The sequence below is a fragment of the Rutidosis leptorrhynchoides genome, chromosome 3, assembly GCF_046630445.1.
Source record: "Rutidosis leptorrhynchoides isolate AG116_Rl617_1_P2 chromosome 3, CSIRO_AGI_Rlap_v1, whole genome shotgun sequence".
In the NCBI taxonomy this organism is placed as follows: domain Eukaryota; kingdom Viridiplantae; phylum Streptophyta; class Magnoliopsida; order Asterales; family Asteraceae; genus Rutidosis; species Rutidosis leptorrhynchoides.
In genome coordinates, this window is record NC_092335.1 from 17,456,942 (window position 1) to 17,472,285 (window position 15,344).

The window sequence follows — 15,344 nt, forward strand, 5'->3', positions numbered from 1 at the left end:
TCATGTATATAAATTAAAAAGCTTTTTGCTTAGGTGTTATTTTCTTAATTATTTTTAATTATATATATATATATATATATATATATATATATATATATATATATATATATATATATATTGGTAGGATAAAGGGGAAGTAACCAATCAGGGGGAAGCGGGGGAAGCAAAATGTTTTTTTTCGTTTTTTTGAAAAAACTTTGTTCACGAACATTATAGATTTGATGGAAATATGAACATTTAATAAAGACACTTTGTGATAAATATTTTTATTTTGGCGAAAAAACGCTCGAAACTAAAGACACTTTGTGATAAATGTTTTTATTTTGGCGTTTTTCCGCCAGTTGGATATGTCTTTTAATTCATTTTCATTTAATTTGAGTTCACTTTTCACAGTTCCTTTCCAGTTAGAGTATATAAAATTGCAATCCTGCAATTTAGGACCTAGTTTCCCATTGTGGATCATGAATCAAACAAGTTTCCGACATCTTGATATTTCCAGTGCTGGAATATCAGATAGTGTCCCTCTGTGGTTCTGGGGCCTACCCCTTAAATTGAGATATTCGAACCTCTCTTCAAATGAATTAAGGGGTACATCTATGAATTAAGTGGTACGCTACCAGATATAACGTTGCACACTTACATCCATGCTGGATTGGATTTAAGTAACAACCATTTTGAAGGTACAGTACCGGTATTGCCTTCTAAACTCGCTTCGTTAAACCTCTTCGAAAATAAGTTCAAAGGAAACTTTTCATTCTTGTGTCATATTGGCCGGGAATTAACTTTCGTTGATCTCTATAATAATTCATTTTCAGGGATACTTCCTGATTGTTGGTCACAATTCCCAAATGTGGTAGTTGTTGATTTGTCAAACAACAATTTATCTGGGAAAATTCCTTTGTCATTTGGATTCTTGAACCAACTAGAGGCATTGTAATTGAGAAATAACGTCTTTGTTGGTGAACTGCCCATATCTATGAGCTACTGTACAAATCTAAGGTTTGTGGATATTGGGGAAAACAAGTTATCTGGCAATACACCCGCGTGGGTAGGGGAAAGACTTACAAGGTTGTATGTTCTTGTTTTACAATCAAATATGTTAAGTGGTAGTCTACCCACCCAAACATGTTGGTTGTATAATCTCCATATCCTTGACCTGTCTAATAATGAATTGGTGGGTAATATTCCTCATTGCTTTGGTAACTTCACATCTATGTCTACTAAAAGGTCTGGAGATGTTATGGCTAATCATTCTTGTTACTCGTATCGTCAAAGTAAGATTGATTATCTTATTTTCTGCGTGGTTTGATTCTATAATCCCCCAAACCGGGGAAGCTTAAGCGGAAATGAAAGGGTAGGGTGAGGGAAACGATCGTTGTCGTAAGCCTCATTATTCTCGTTTTATTTCTTGTTATTCTAATATTGTACATCAAGAATTCATTGACAATGCATTGGTTGTATGGAAAGGAACATACAGATCATTTGGAAGAAGTAATCTCGAGCTACTGAAGATCATGGATCTTTCAAACAATAACTTATCTGGAGAGCTTCCCTCTGAGATCACTCGTCTTATTGAATTAGTCTCTTTAAATATCTCCCTCAACAAACTGAATGGTGAACTCTCTAAAGATATTGGTATGTTAAAATCTCTTGATTCTCGTGACTTGTCCAGAAATCACTTTTCTGGAAAGATTCCATCGAGTTTGTCACAGTTGGACGGTTTAGGTTATCTTGACCTCTCATACAATAACTTGTCAGGAGAAACACCAACTGCGACTCAATTCCAACGCTTTAATTCAACCTCCTATGAAAGTAACCCACTACTTTATGGACCTCCACTCACACCAATATCTCGGCCTACATCTACTACTAGTATCTTTGTTGTGGAGGATGACAACGACATAAATGGAGATGACGACATTTGGAAATCGTATTACATGGGTATGGGTACGGGATTCGCAGTAGGATTTTGGGGAATTTGTGATCTTATATTTCTCAACCGTCGATGCAGACATTTTACTTTTTGCATCATTGCATCTCGCAAAGGATTGGATACATGTAACAGTTGTTGTGTTATTCCGGAAGTTAAAAAGATGAATATTCAAGTATTCTATAATAGTCATTCTGAAAATAAAGTATGTTATAATGTTATATATATTGCATCTATTCTTTGTTGCAATACTATTACTACAAAAACAACTATAGATCGTTTGTTTTCCAGTTATTGGCATGCCTTAACAAATGATGCCCACCTGGGATTTATATCGTCGGCTAGATAATATCCTCTTTTGTACTCAACCCCATTTACAGTAAAATGACTGTCTTCTATTTCTCCATTAAGCATTTAGTTCAATAGATTACTAGCGTTCAAGACGTTTAAGTCGTTTGAATCCGCAACCCCAAAAAAGCATGCCAAATCCAGTTATTATATGAGGCTACGGCTTCTAGCATAATAGTTGAAACATTGTGATCGCCTCGAGTGAATTGACCTTTCCATGCAACGGGACATTTTCTCCATGCCCAATGCATACAATCTATGCTTCCCATCATTCCAAGTAAACCGTGAATATCTTCGTGAGCTTCATACAATCGTTTGATATCATCCGTGGTAGGCTCTCGTATATATTCATCTTTATATAAATCAATAATACACTTACAGAAGTTCATTAACGATTAAGGACATGCTCGTTCCGACATTTGTGAAATGTCCCGTTCATATCAATTATAAATGTTCCATATTAATTGATTTCGTTGCGAGGTTTTGACCTCTATATGAGACATTTTTCAAAGACTGCGTTCGATTTTAAAGACAAACCATAACCTTTATTTTATCGATAAAGGTTTTAAAAGCATAACGTAGATTATCAAGTAATGATAATCTAAAATGTAACGTTTAACACACGACCATTACATAATATTTTACAATACTATTACACATTGATATAAATCTTCTAATGCAGTTTTTAAACAATATAATACAAGAATGCAGACTCCAAATCCAGTCTTTACTTAGCATGCAACAACGGAAGCTTCTTAATAATCACCTGAGAATAAACATGCTTTAAACGTCAACAAAAATATTGGTGAATTATAGGTTTAACATATATATCAAATCGTAATAATAGACCACAAGATTTCATATTTCAATACACATCCCATACATAGAGATAAAAATCATTCATATGGTGAACACCTGGTAACCGACATTAACAAGATGCATATAAGAATATCCCCATCATTCCGGGACACCCTTCGGACATGATAATAATGAATTCTAAGTACTAAAGCATCCGGTACTTTGGATGGGGTTTGTTAGGCCCAATAGATCTATCTTTAGGATCCACGTCAATTAGTAGATCGGTTTACTAATTCTTAGGCTACCAAGGAAAAAGGGGCATATTTGGCTTCGATCATTCACCCATATAATGTAGTTTTGATTACTTGTGTCTATTTCGTAAAGCATTTATAAAACTGTATGTATTCTCATCCCAAAAATATTAGATTTTAAAAGTGGGACTATAACTCACTTTCACAGATTTTTACTTCGTCGGGAAGTAACACTTGGCCACTGGTCGATTCACGAACCTATAACAAATATATACATATATATCAAAGTATGATCGAAGTATATTCACAACATTTTTTATTACGTTTTAATGATTTAAGTTTATTAAGTCAGCTGTCCTCGTTAGTAACCTACAACTAGTTTTCCACAGTTAGATGTACATAAATAAATCAATATATATTATCTTGAATCAATCCACGACCCAATGTATACACGTCTCAGGCTAGATCACAACTCAAAGTATATATATTATTTTGGAATCAACCTCAACCCTGTATAGCTAACTCAAGCATTACTGCATATAGAGTGTCTATGGTTGTTCCAAATAATATATATACATGGGTCGATATGATATGTCAAAACATTGTATACGTGTCTATGGTATCCCAAGATTACATAATATATGTTATAATACAATATAAGTTAGCTAGGATATGATTTGTATAGATTTGTTACAAATTTCACGTAGCTACAACAAGTAAAATTATCCAATCTTGTTTTACCCATAACTTCTTCGTTTTAAATATGTTTTGAGTGATTCAAATTGCTATGGTTTCATATTGAACTCTAGTTTTTGAAACTAAACAGAAAAAGTATAGGTTTATAGTCAGAATTACAGGTTACAAATCATTTTTGTAGAGGTAGTCATTTCAGTCAAAAGAACGACGTCTAGATGACCATTTTGAAAAGCATATTTCCACTTTGAGTTTTAACCATGATTTTTGGATATGGTTTCATGTTCATAATAAAAATCATTTTCCCAGAATAACAACTTTAAATCAAAGTTCAACATAGTTTTTAATTATCCATACCAAAACAGCCCCCGGTTTCACTACGACGGCGTATATCCGGTTTTATGGTGTTCTTCGTGTTTCCAGGTTTTAAATCATTAAGTTAGCATATCATATAGATATAGAACATGTGTTTAACTAATTTTAAAAGTTAAGTTAGAAGGATTAACTTTGTTTGCGAACAAGTTTAGAATTAACTAAACTATGTTCTAGTGATTACAAGTTTAAATCTTCGAATATGATAGTTATATATATGTGAATCGAATGATGTTACGAACATCATTACTACCTTAAATATAGTAGGTAAACCTACTGGAAGTGTCAAGAAAAGATTTAGCTTCAACGGATTCTCGGATGGCTTGAAAGTTCTTGAAGTAGAATCATGACACGAAAACAAATTCAAGTAAGTTTATCACTCGAATTAAGATAGTTATAGTTATAGAAATCGAACCAAAGTTTGAATATGTGTATTACCTTGGATTAGAAAGATATCCTACTATAAATAAGAAAGATTCCTTGAGGTTGGATGATCACTCAAAATGGATTAGCAAGATTGAAAGTAAGCTAGCAAACTTGGAAGTGTCGTTGATGTGTTCTTGAGTAGTTGTTTTGTAACTTGATTTATGTATAGATTTATGAACTAGATTGATGTAGTTTTTGATGAAGATAATGGAGAACACTTAGAACAATGGAAGAACACTTGAGAGAGAGTTGTTTGATGCATGTAAGTTGCAAAATGAAAGTGTTATGGTTGTTGATTCTTCACGTGAATGAGGGGTACCATATAAGGCTCCATTAGTTTGTAATTTTGTGTAATCATTCATGCTAGTTGTCAAATGATTGTTCCCACATGTTAAATGACTCACATGGGCTGCTAAGGAGCTGATGATTGAGTGTATATACCAATAGTAAATATATCTAGAAGCTGTGTATTGTACGAGTACGAATACGGGTGCATACGAGTAGAATTGTTGATGAAAATGAACGAGGACGTAATTGTAAGCATTTTTGTTAATTAGAAGTACTTTGATATATGTCCTTAAGGCTTTCAAAAGTGTATGAATACATATTAAAACACTACATGTATATACATTTTAACGGAGTCGTTAAGTCATCGTTAGTCGTTACATGTAAATGTTGTTTTGAAAACTTTAAGTTAACGATCTTGTTAAATGTAATTGACCCATTGTTATTACACTTAAATGAGATGTTAAATTGTTATGTTAACATGTTAACATGGTGTATTAATATATCTAATATCATATATATATATGTGTGTAAAATACTATTAAAACGATAATCGTTACATATATATGTTGTTTCGAAATCCTTAAGTTAGTAGTCTCATCTTACTTGTGTAGTTCATTGTTAATACACTTAATGATATATGTAATTATCATTTCATCATGTTAAACATAGTGTATTAATCTCTTAACATGATACATATGTATTTAGTAAAACGTTTTTATACGATAGTCTTTATATATATATCGTCTAGTGTTTCTTAATTCACTACTTTCATTTTATGTATATAACTCATTGTTAATGTACTTGGTGAGATACTTACTCATCATAATATCATGTTAAATATATATATATATATATATATATATATATATATATATATATATATATATATATATATATATATATATATATCATGTCGGTTTTTACAAGTTTTAATGTTCGTGAATCGTCAGACAATTTGGGTGACCAATTGACTACATAACACATTTCAATAAATCAAGTCTTAATAGGTTTGATTGCTTAACATGTTAGAAACATTTAATCATACAAATATAGTTTTCATTTAATATATAAACATGGAAAAGTTCGGGTCACTACAATTTGCAAGTACTCGTCAAAAAGATCGGGTGTATAACCATAAGCTAATTGCCGTAGAGCGACAATTATTATTAAGTATGTACTAATACTCAACTTTCCTCGCGCATCAACTCGTAAATGAAAATACCTAAAATATTCAGGTAGCGGATCTTTATGGTAGTTGAGAATATCTTCCATAATTCGAAGAAAAAAGCGACGCCGCATCTGAAACCTCCTTCTAAAATTATCGTCGGAGTATTTGCAACCTTCAACAAAATAGTCGGTAATAAGACGTAAATGTGCGGCTTCATTTTCACGGTCTATGTAACGACGTTTGTTTGAACTTTCCACCTCATTTTTACTTTCTAACGTCTCGCTGTCTATTATATCGAGCACTTGCATTAAATACTCTTCGTTAGACGATGATGTTGAAGACATTTTATGTAGAAAAGAGTTAATTTGGAGAAGAGAAGTATTTATTTGAAGAAATATTGTTGTTGTGTTTATGTATAAAATGCAGACGTATATATAGAAGAAGAAAATATTTAATGAATATATCCGTTGAATAACGGATATATTTTCAAACAACACACCGTTACCAGCCTAACGCTAATTCCCAACGCCGGCCTTTAACGGCGATTTAATGTCGGTGCGGTGTCGGGGATCCCACCGTCCTCACAGTTAAAATTGCTTAACGGCGAAAAAATGAGCGACTTCCGGTGCTCTTAGAACAAGCTGACACTGAGCCATTAACACACAAACACCAATACAAGACAGCAAATCACTACATCATACTTCATCTTAATTGTTAATTTGTTATCAATAGATATCGAAATCATGATTTTAATGGATCTCCTCAGCTCTGGTTTCCACCATAAGTGGAATCTATTATGAACCCATTTTTTTATTACGAGTACGAGTATTTCTTTTCTTTTATTGTGCATTCAAAAATAAAATACACTCCGTAGTTCTATGTGGCTTCACTTTTGAATATGCCGATGAACCGCACATTCCTTTTTAAAAAAGAAAAAACGCTAGAAAAGCTTAAGGTCAAGGCCCTTTTTCTCAAATTAAATATCATTGTTTGGAATGGTGTGTACTATCCACTATCTTAAAAAATCTGATTACTCTCCGATTAATCCCTGATTACTCATTTTTAAGAGTATTATGTTCTGATTTTCAAAATCTGTTTAATTAATCGGTGAACGTCTACCTGATTACTCATTTTTAAGAGCATTACGTTCCGATTTTTCAAAATCTGTTTAATTAATTGGTCAACGTCAATTAATAGGTCAAAATCGAATTTGGTAATCAAAGTCGATCAAAGTAAAGTTCGGTCAACATTTATAAATTTAAACTAGAACTTTAGAGTTTTTGAACAAAATCAACAATTTTAAACAATTATTTCTAAAGTTTATGTTTAAGGTTTTATTTTATATTTACACATAAAAATTTTGAAATTTAATTTTTCAAATATATAAGGTACAACCGATTAATTCTTGATTGATTCTCGAATTTCTAATTACTCTTTCTAGTGTTCCGACCGATTATTCTACTGATAGCGAATTTTGCAACCTTGGTACTATCTACTCATTTCTGTTGAGGCAGATTAATAATCGGAACTGTTCCACTTTGGTATGTTTATTAGTGAAATGCCAATTAAATTGACTTTGGTGTGAGAAAAGGTAAGTATTGAATAATAAGGGACTGAGATTGACAAATTTCCTCAAGCAATTGTTGCCTGAGATATAAATGGATTAAAACACCTAATAATATTATCTATTCATCTCATATTCTCATTTCATCAAGAACACATGAAAGTAGCAAGTGTATTTAAAAGACGAAGAAGGAAAAAAAGAAAGGAAAGCTAAATTTGTGGATTTTGAGCAACTGGTAGTGAATGTTGATGCTAAAGCAAACAGAGCACCTATAAAAGATTGAACATTCGTCAATAATGGAGTAAATAACTTGAGATATGATTTCTAACCTAATTAATTATGAGTGTTGATTATTTTGGTCAAGGTTTTATAGTTTATGCTTGATGAACAAATCGATGGTTTAGATGGTAAAATAAGTTAGCCTAAAGCTATAATCTACTGATTTAATTATTTAATTATCAATACAGTAGAAAATATGTATATTGTGTTGAAAGGTTAAATGTGTAAAAGTAACCCATATGGGTTGAAAATTGAAATGGTCGAATTGTAGAAAGACTTTTTAATTATCAATTTTGGTAGTGAATGTGGGAAAATAACTAGATAACTAGATACACATATCATTTCTTTGTAGTTTAGCTTTAGTTTTGGTAGAGCTGATAGGCCCATAATCCAGAATGAAATCCACCATCTCAGTCACTATAAATTACTAGATGTTGTATGATTTCGAACCTAATTGAGCTAGGTTTTTATGAATGTTGACTATAAATTACGGAATATTAACTTCAAACAAGTTTGAATGATATTTTTTTTTGAACGGCGATTTTTTTTGCATCAGTAGATCATTTCTTTCAACGACCCTCATCATTTGCATGTAGCACACGTTCGGGCGGAAACCTGAACCGATCGACGGTACCCGGGAACACATCCATTCGGGCAGTGGTTCCGGGTAGGGGTCCGTGAACGAATCCGGTAAAACCTCCCTATAGGGTCAATACATACCACCATTATTGGTGTTCAATTGGTTTAAAGAAAATCATGTCATCCCTAAGGATCGAACCCATGACCTCTACCTATACCACGACACAAAGTACATGGGGAGTACCGTTGGGCTATGCCCGCAAGTTCACAAGTTTGAATGATATGCATGCGTCTTGTAAATTGTGGTGAAAGCTTAATTGGGTTAAAAACAACCCTAATGGGTTGAGATGGTTAAATTGTTCAAAGTGGTATTCATTACTGTACTGCTTAAACAGGTAAGTATGCCTTTGTGTAGCAACTTAAAATTATTCTAATTTTTTAGTTTAAAATGACTGGAAGAAAAATCTAGAAAATAGTTTAAGATTGAGAAAGGGTTTTGAGCAAGATTTTTTAAACCCAGGCAGGGTTTAGAAGACTTGTTGTCTTCCAATTCTGAACACTTTTCAAACACTTTTTGTGATCGTTCTACACTTCTTACTTAGTGTAGCTTGTTACATGGGTCGGTAGTGGGAGCTTAGTTTCCGTCACTACATATGGAAAATTAAGTACTTCGTTAGTCAAAGTCCTTGCGTTTGATTTTTATTTTTTATTAACACACAGAAAGTTTCTTTGTGATTCAGCTCCACTTTCGGTAGACCCATAAGCCAAAACAATGTCCACCATCTTTCCCACTTAATATGTTTGTTAGGAATAACTAACGTTGTTCTTTAAGATTTAATATCTGTTTGCACTAAAAATGGGATTTAAAGTCAAATATTATGTACTCAATTGCATTTTAACGTCATAGTGGTTGGAAACTACTATTCTTAAGCGCGTTTGGTAGATTCTGATTTGATCTAATAGAATTAGAAATCAGATTTTACCCCATTTTTCTATCTGGTCAGCAAAACAAGAATGATAGAGTTCCATTTTATTTCTTCATAAATCATTATGTACATTAAACAGGGTCTTTTGCTCTTACAAAATAATATTACAAGTAGGTTTAGTAAAATACGTTATTGTTGGATGTCCCTTTAGGAGTAGTCTCTCTAACCATCGAGTAAAGATATTATATGTCTACATGCCATTTACCAATGCCATGTCCTTGATGAATTCGGGTATTGTTATTGTTGTTGTTGACATTTAGTAATATAATATTGTTATAATTTAAATACCCAAGCTTCAACATTAAGCATTATTTAAACTCTATTGCAATTTGGTTGAGATAGTAAACTTTTCCTAGCTTCTACCAAATACAGGAGATTTTTTTATTGTTCGTGAGGTGTACACCACATGTTGTGTTGTAGAGATGAAGAAGAGAAAAAAAGGAAGCAAAGCTAATCGTCGAAGCTAATCGTGAAAGTTGATGCTAGAGCAACCAGAGAACATTAAAAATCATAAGTTCGTCGAAGCTAAACTTGAGGTATGATTTCTAACCTAATTGAGTTAGGGTTCTATGAGTGTTGACTATTTTAGTCAAAGTTAATAGTTTATGTTTGGCGACGAAAGTGAAAGTTTGATTGTGAAATAAGTTAGTCTGTTTAATTTACTGATTTTCGTCAGATGATTAAAGTGAGTGTTGGCTATAAATTACTACTTATTTTAACTTCAAACAGGTTTAAATTATATGCATGCATATTATAAATTTTAGTGAAAGCTTATATGGGTAAAAACAAACCTAATCGGTTGAAACAGTTAAATTGTTGAGAGTTATACATTACTAATTTTTTTTTAACGGCGAATTTGCATCAACAGATCATTTATTTCAACGACCATCATCATTTGCACCCACACACGCTAGAAGGAAACTCCTACCCGGGTTGCTTGGCAACTAATCGCAGGAAATTAGAGAGAAAACCTTCCGCCCCCAGGAATTGAATCCGGGTTGCTTGGCAACTAATCGTGGGTCCTTCCACACTGAGGCTTGATACCGTTGAAGCAAACGTTCGTTGGTATGATACATTACTAATTAAATAACTAAGTAACTCTTTGTGTAATCTGTAGATTCTATTATAATGCTAAAATGATGACATCATAAAAAAACAATTTTCTTTGTTAAAAAAAAATTAAAATAAAAAAGAAACAAAATTTAGGCACTCTAGATGATGTCATAATTGCATTTATTTTACAATTAAAAAAATCATATTAACTATTTAACTCCGTATCTTCTGTTAATGTTCCAAATTACGGTTTCTTTATATTAAAATTTCAAAAGACATTTATTATTACCAATAATTATTATTAAAAATATAAATACTCAACTTTGTACAAACTTTGTTATTATTATTATTTAGTTTTATTATAATAATTAATATTATATTATTAATATTCAAATATGGATTCTCTTTACGAGATTAATTACATTACATACGTATGCGAAAATACATGTCTCTATATATTTGTAAAATTAACGACAAGTTTCTTAGTCGAACGGGTCATTAAAATAAATGACTTTAGTATTTACATTTACTTAATACCTAAAACATGTCTTTAAATTGTTTCGTTTAAACAAACCCTTGATTTTACGGGTCATTTCACTAGTACCTATAAGTATTCTCATTTTTTACTTTAAATTGATGGAATGGAAAATACAGAAAATGGTTTAAAGTTAAGAAACACTTTTGATTCTCTAAACCTAAGAAGGGGTTAGAAGACTTGTTGACTTGTTCTCTTCCAGTTATATATTCAAAGTCTTCCCATTTGATTTTTATTGACTCATAGATAATGTCTTTGTGGTTCACCTTCACTTTGATATTAGACACATAATTCAAAACGAAATTCTTTTTTCATCTACTCATTTTTATTCACACAAAGATTAAAGTTGTTCTCAATTGAATTTTAGCCATATTGTGGTGGAAGCTACTCTTTAAGTACTCAATTAAATTTTAGCCATCTACACACTGACACACATTGCTTGATAGGATGTAGTGAAAAAGATCACAAATTTTCTTGAAACTCTTAGTTATAAACTTACTTTTTAACACAATGTTGCTGCTAATTAAAGTTTCAATTTCTTCTTGGCCTTGATCAACACCTGAGGTGGAGGTAAGCTACGCTCTCCTCAGTTTTCCATTTATAGTTGATACGTTATTTGAAATGATGCATGCCGTTGTGTATAGGCTTCTATGCATATTTGTATTTATCAGTGATGCTGTTTATAGTCTTGAGCAAATTAAATATGCCAACCAGACGGTTACCAGGTCATGCATCGAGATGGAGAGACAAGCTCTGCTGATGATTAAAGCAGACTTAAAAGACATAAATGGCTATCTAAGTGATTGGAGCAACGAAGAAGGAAAGAGGGATTGTTGCAAATGGTCTGGTGTCGATTGTGACTCACACACTGGTCACGTAATCCATCTTAACCTTGGGTTTTTTTCTCAATTAGTGGGTAAAATTTATCCGTCAATAACGCTGTTAAAGCAGTTACGAGGTCTTGATTTACAGGACATTGATTTTCAGTGCAGGCATATACCCATGTTTTTGGGTTCCCTTACCAACTTACATTATTTGGATATGTCTAACACTAATCTCTCAGTGGACCCATTCCTCATGAGCTTGGAAATCTATCCAACTTGTCTCATCTTGATCTCAGTCGTAATTCTTTGGTCGGAACTATTCCTCTTGATCTCAGTAGAAATTCGTTGCAGGGATCTATTCCACATGAGCTTGGAAACCTCTCCAACTTGTCTAGACTTGATCTAAGTGATAATTCTTTGGTGGGAACAATTCTTTTTTCCTTTGGAGCTTTTACTTCTCTCAATTATTTACTCCTCTCAGATAATAAACTAGGAGGTGTCATTCCTCATGAGCTTGGAAACCTCTCCAACTTGACTTATCTTTATCTCTATAATAATTTTTTGGTGGGATCTATTCCTGCTTCCTTTGGAGCTTTAACTTCGCTCGTCGATTTAGACCTCTCAGTAAACCTCCTTAGGGGGTCCCTACCTAATTTCACTGGATGTTCATCGTTGACTAGATTGTCACTTGCTCACAATTTTCTCAATGAAACCATTCCTGACTTCATAGGATGCAAGTCCCTACAATATATAGACCTCTCTGATAATCAGTTGAGTGGTGATTTACCCAACAGCGTGGGTCAACTTTCAAATCTTGAATCTCTCGATGTTTCATCCAACTCCTTTCACGGTGTCATATCCGACCTTCACTTTATAAATCTCTCCTCCTCAACCTATTTGGATATGTCTTTTAATTCATTTTCATTTAAATTGAGCTCAGATTTTAGAATTCCTTCCCAGTTAGAGACCATAAAATTGCAATCCTGCAAGCTGGGACCTACATTCCCGTTGTGGATCAAAAATCAAACAAGTTACCAACATCTTGACATTTCCATTGCTGGAATATCTGATAGTGTCCCTCTATGGTTCTTGGACCTACCACGTGAGTTAGCATTTTTGAACGTGTCATCAAATGAATTGAGAGGTAAGCTACCTGATATATTATTAGACTTTTTCCAGTATCCTGGATTCGATTTGAGTAACAACCATTTTGAAGGTATGGTACCACTCTTTCCTTCTAAACTCGCCTCATTAAACCTTTCCGGAAACAAGTTTAAAGGAAACCTCTCTTTCTTGTGTCATATTGACGTGGAATTAACTTTTATTGACCTCTCCAACAATTCATTTTCAGGGAGCCTACCTGATTATTGGTCACAATTTCAAAAACTGGTAGTTCTTGATCTCTCCTACAACGATTTATCTGGGAAAATTCCTCTGTCTTTTGGATTCTTGAATCAACTAGAAGCATTGTATCTGCGAAAAAATGCCTTTGTTAGCGTACTGCCCTTGTCTATGAGCAACTGTACAAATCTTAGGTTTGTGGATCTTGGGGAAAACAAGTTGTACAATCCCAGTGTGGGTAGGGGAAAGACTTACGGGGCTATATGCTCTTGTTTTACGATCAAATATGTTTGGTGGTAATCTACCCACCCAAATATGTTGGTTATACAATCTTCATATCCTCGACCTCTCTAATAATGAATTGATGGGTAATATTCCTCGTTGCTTTGGTAACTTCACATCTATGTCTGCTAAAAGGTCTAGACATAATACAACGAATCATTTGTATTTATCGTTTCGTGATAATACACCTTACGATGATATATCATATTTTCCGGTGACTACTCATCAAGAGTTCATTGACAATGCATTGGTTTCATGGAAAGGAACATACAGATCATTTGGAACAAGTGATATCGATCTATTGAATATCATTGATCTTTCAAACAATAACTTATCAGGGGAGTTTCCCGTTGAGATCACTCGTCTTGTTGAATTAGTCTCCTTAAATATCTCCATCAAAAAACTGCATGGTGAACTCCCAAAAGATACTGGTAACTTGACATCTCTTAATTCTCTCGACCTGTTGAGAAATCATTTTTCTGGAAAGATTCCTTCAAGTTTGTCACAGTTGAACAGTTTAGGAGTTATTGACCTTTCATACAATAATTTGTCCGAAAGAATACCAACTGGGACTCAACTCCAGGGCTTTAATTCATCCTCGTATGAAGGTAACCCACTACTTTATGGACCCTAACTCTCACCAATAGGGACATACACCTGCTACTACCGTTTTTGAGGAGGATGACAACGATATAAATGGAGATGATGAATTTTGGAAATCATATTACATGGGTATGGGTTGCACTTGGATTTTGGGGACTTTGTGGTCTTATATTTCTCATTCGTCGATGCAGACATTTAGTTTTTGAATCATTGAGTCTTGCCAAGGATTGGATTTACGTTACAATTGTTGTTTTATTCCGGAAGTTAAAAAGGTAAGTATCGCATCTGCTATGTGTTCAACTCTTTCATAATATTTACGTAAAAATAGATTGGATGTTCTATTGCATCAATTCTTTACTGTAATTTTGTTATTCCAGTATACAATTATATATCGTTGGTTTTGCAGGTTGTAGGCATGAATGCAAACATTCAAAAGAAGGTTTTTGTACGGAAGTCGTATGCATATAGCAGCAAATTGCTATCGTGTACGTGTTTGTAAATGCGTGAATGTATTAAAGTTTTCTTTTCCGTAGTTCATCATATTTGATTCGTTACTACTATGTGAAATATTGTAAGTGTCGTTTTATTTTAAAAGAAAATATTGGATGCCATCTAGCTTTTTGCTTTTGATAATTTATCTGAGGTATTTGAATTTGTTTACTTTTTTTTTTGGGGCGAAATATATATATATATATATATATATATATATATATATATATATATATATATATATATAAATATATATATATAAATAAATATATATATATATAAAGATCAGGCAGAATACAAATTTGATCAGATCTAATGTACATGAAAGTACATGAAGTACCAAACTGAAAAGCTAACAAAACCAATACACATTGAAAGACGTGAAACAACAATTAATCTAACAACCATCCTGCCAATCTATACCTATCGATATACAACCCCCAAGCCCGACCGAGCTCGGAAAAGACCTCCCGATCTGCCACATCACCAAACCGTCACAAAGAGCAACGCCCTTCCAAAAGCAAAACAGAAAGCA

At 33.1% G+C, this 15,344-nt stretch overlaps 1 protein-coding gene and 2 long non-coding RNA genes across 5 annotated transcripts; all 3 read left to right on the plus strand.

Moving 5' to 3' along the window:
* The first annotated feature begins 976 nt into the window (after positions 1–976).
* Positions 977–2,279, plus strand: LOC139899707 (receptor-like protein EIX2). Its single transcript, XM_071882548.1, has 2 exons — positions 977–1,274; positions 1,435–2,279. Exons 1-2 carry the CDS (start codon positions 977–979, stop codon positions 2,277–2,279), a joined length of 1,143 nt encoding a protein of 380 aa, XP_071738649.1.
* Positions 2,280–7,977: 5,698 nt separating this feature from the next.
* LOC139899592 (uncharacterized) lies at positions 7,978–14,452 on the plus strand. 3 transcript variants are annotated; one of them, XR_011777593.1, is made up of 4 exons: positions 7,978–8,139; positions 10,055–10,218; positions 10,551–10,747; positions 11,996–14,452. It is a non-coding gene; the product is annotated as an uncharacterized lncRNA (long non-coding RNA). The 3 variants fall into 3 exon arrangements; XR_011777592.1 differs by having other exon boundaries at positions 7,978–10,218; positions 11,985–14,452; XR_011777591.1 differs by having other exon boundaries at positions 7,978–10,218.
* A 4-nt stretch (positions 14,453–14,456) lies between these two features.
* Positions 14,457–14,972, plus strand: LOC139899593 (uncharacterized). The gene is made up of 2 exons (XR_011777594.1): positions 14,457–14,592; positions 14,727–14,972. It is a non-coding gene; the product is annotated as an uncharacterized lncRNA (long non-coding RNA).
* Positions 14,973–15,344: the final 372 nt, after the last annotated feature.

Bases quoted from the DNA above. Each gene is read 5' to 3' on its own strand.
- LOC139899707 (XM_071882548.1), top strand. From the start codon at position 977: ATGAGCTACTGTACAAATCTAAGGTTTGTGGATATTGGGGAAAACAAG. The intron at 1,275-1,434 runs GTAAGATTGATT...TTGTACATCAAG, and splicing joins TTGTTACTCGTATCGTCAAA to AATTCATTGACAATGCATTG.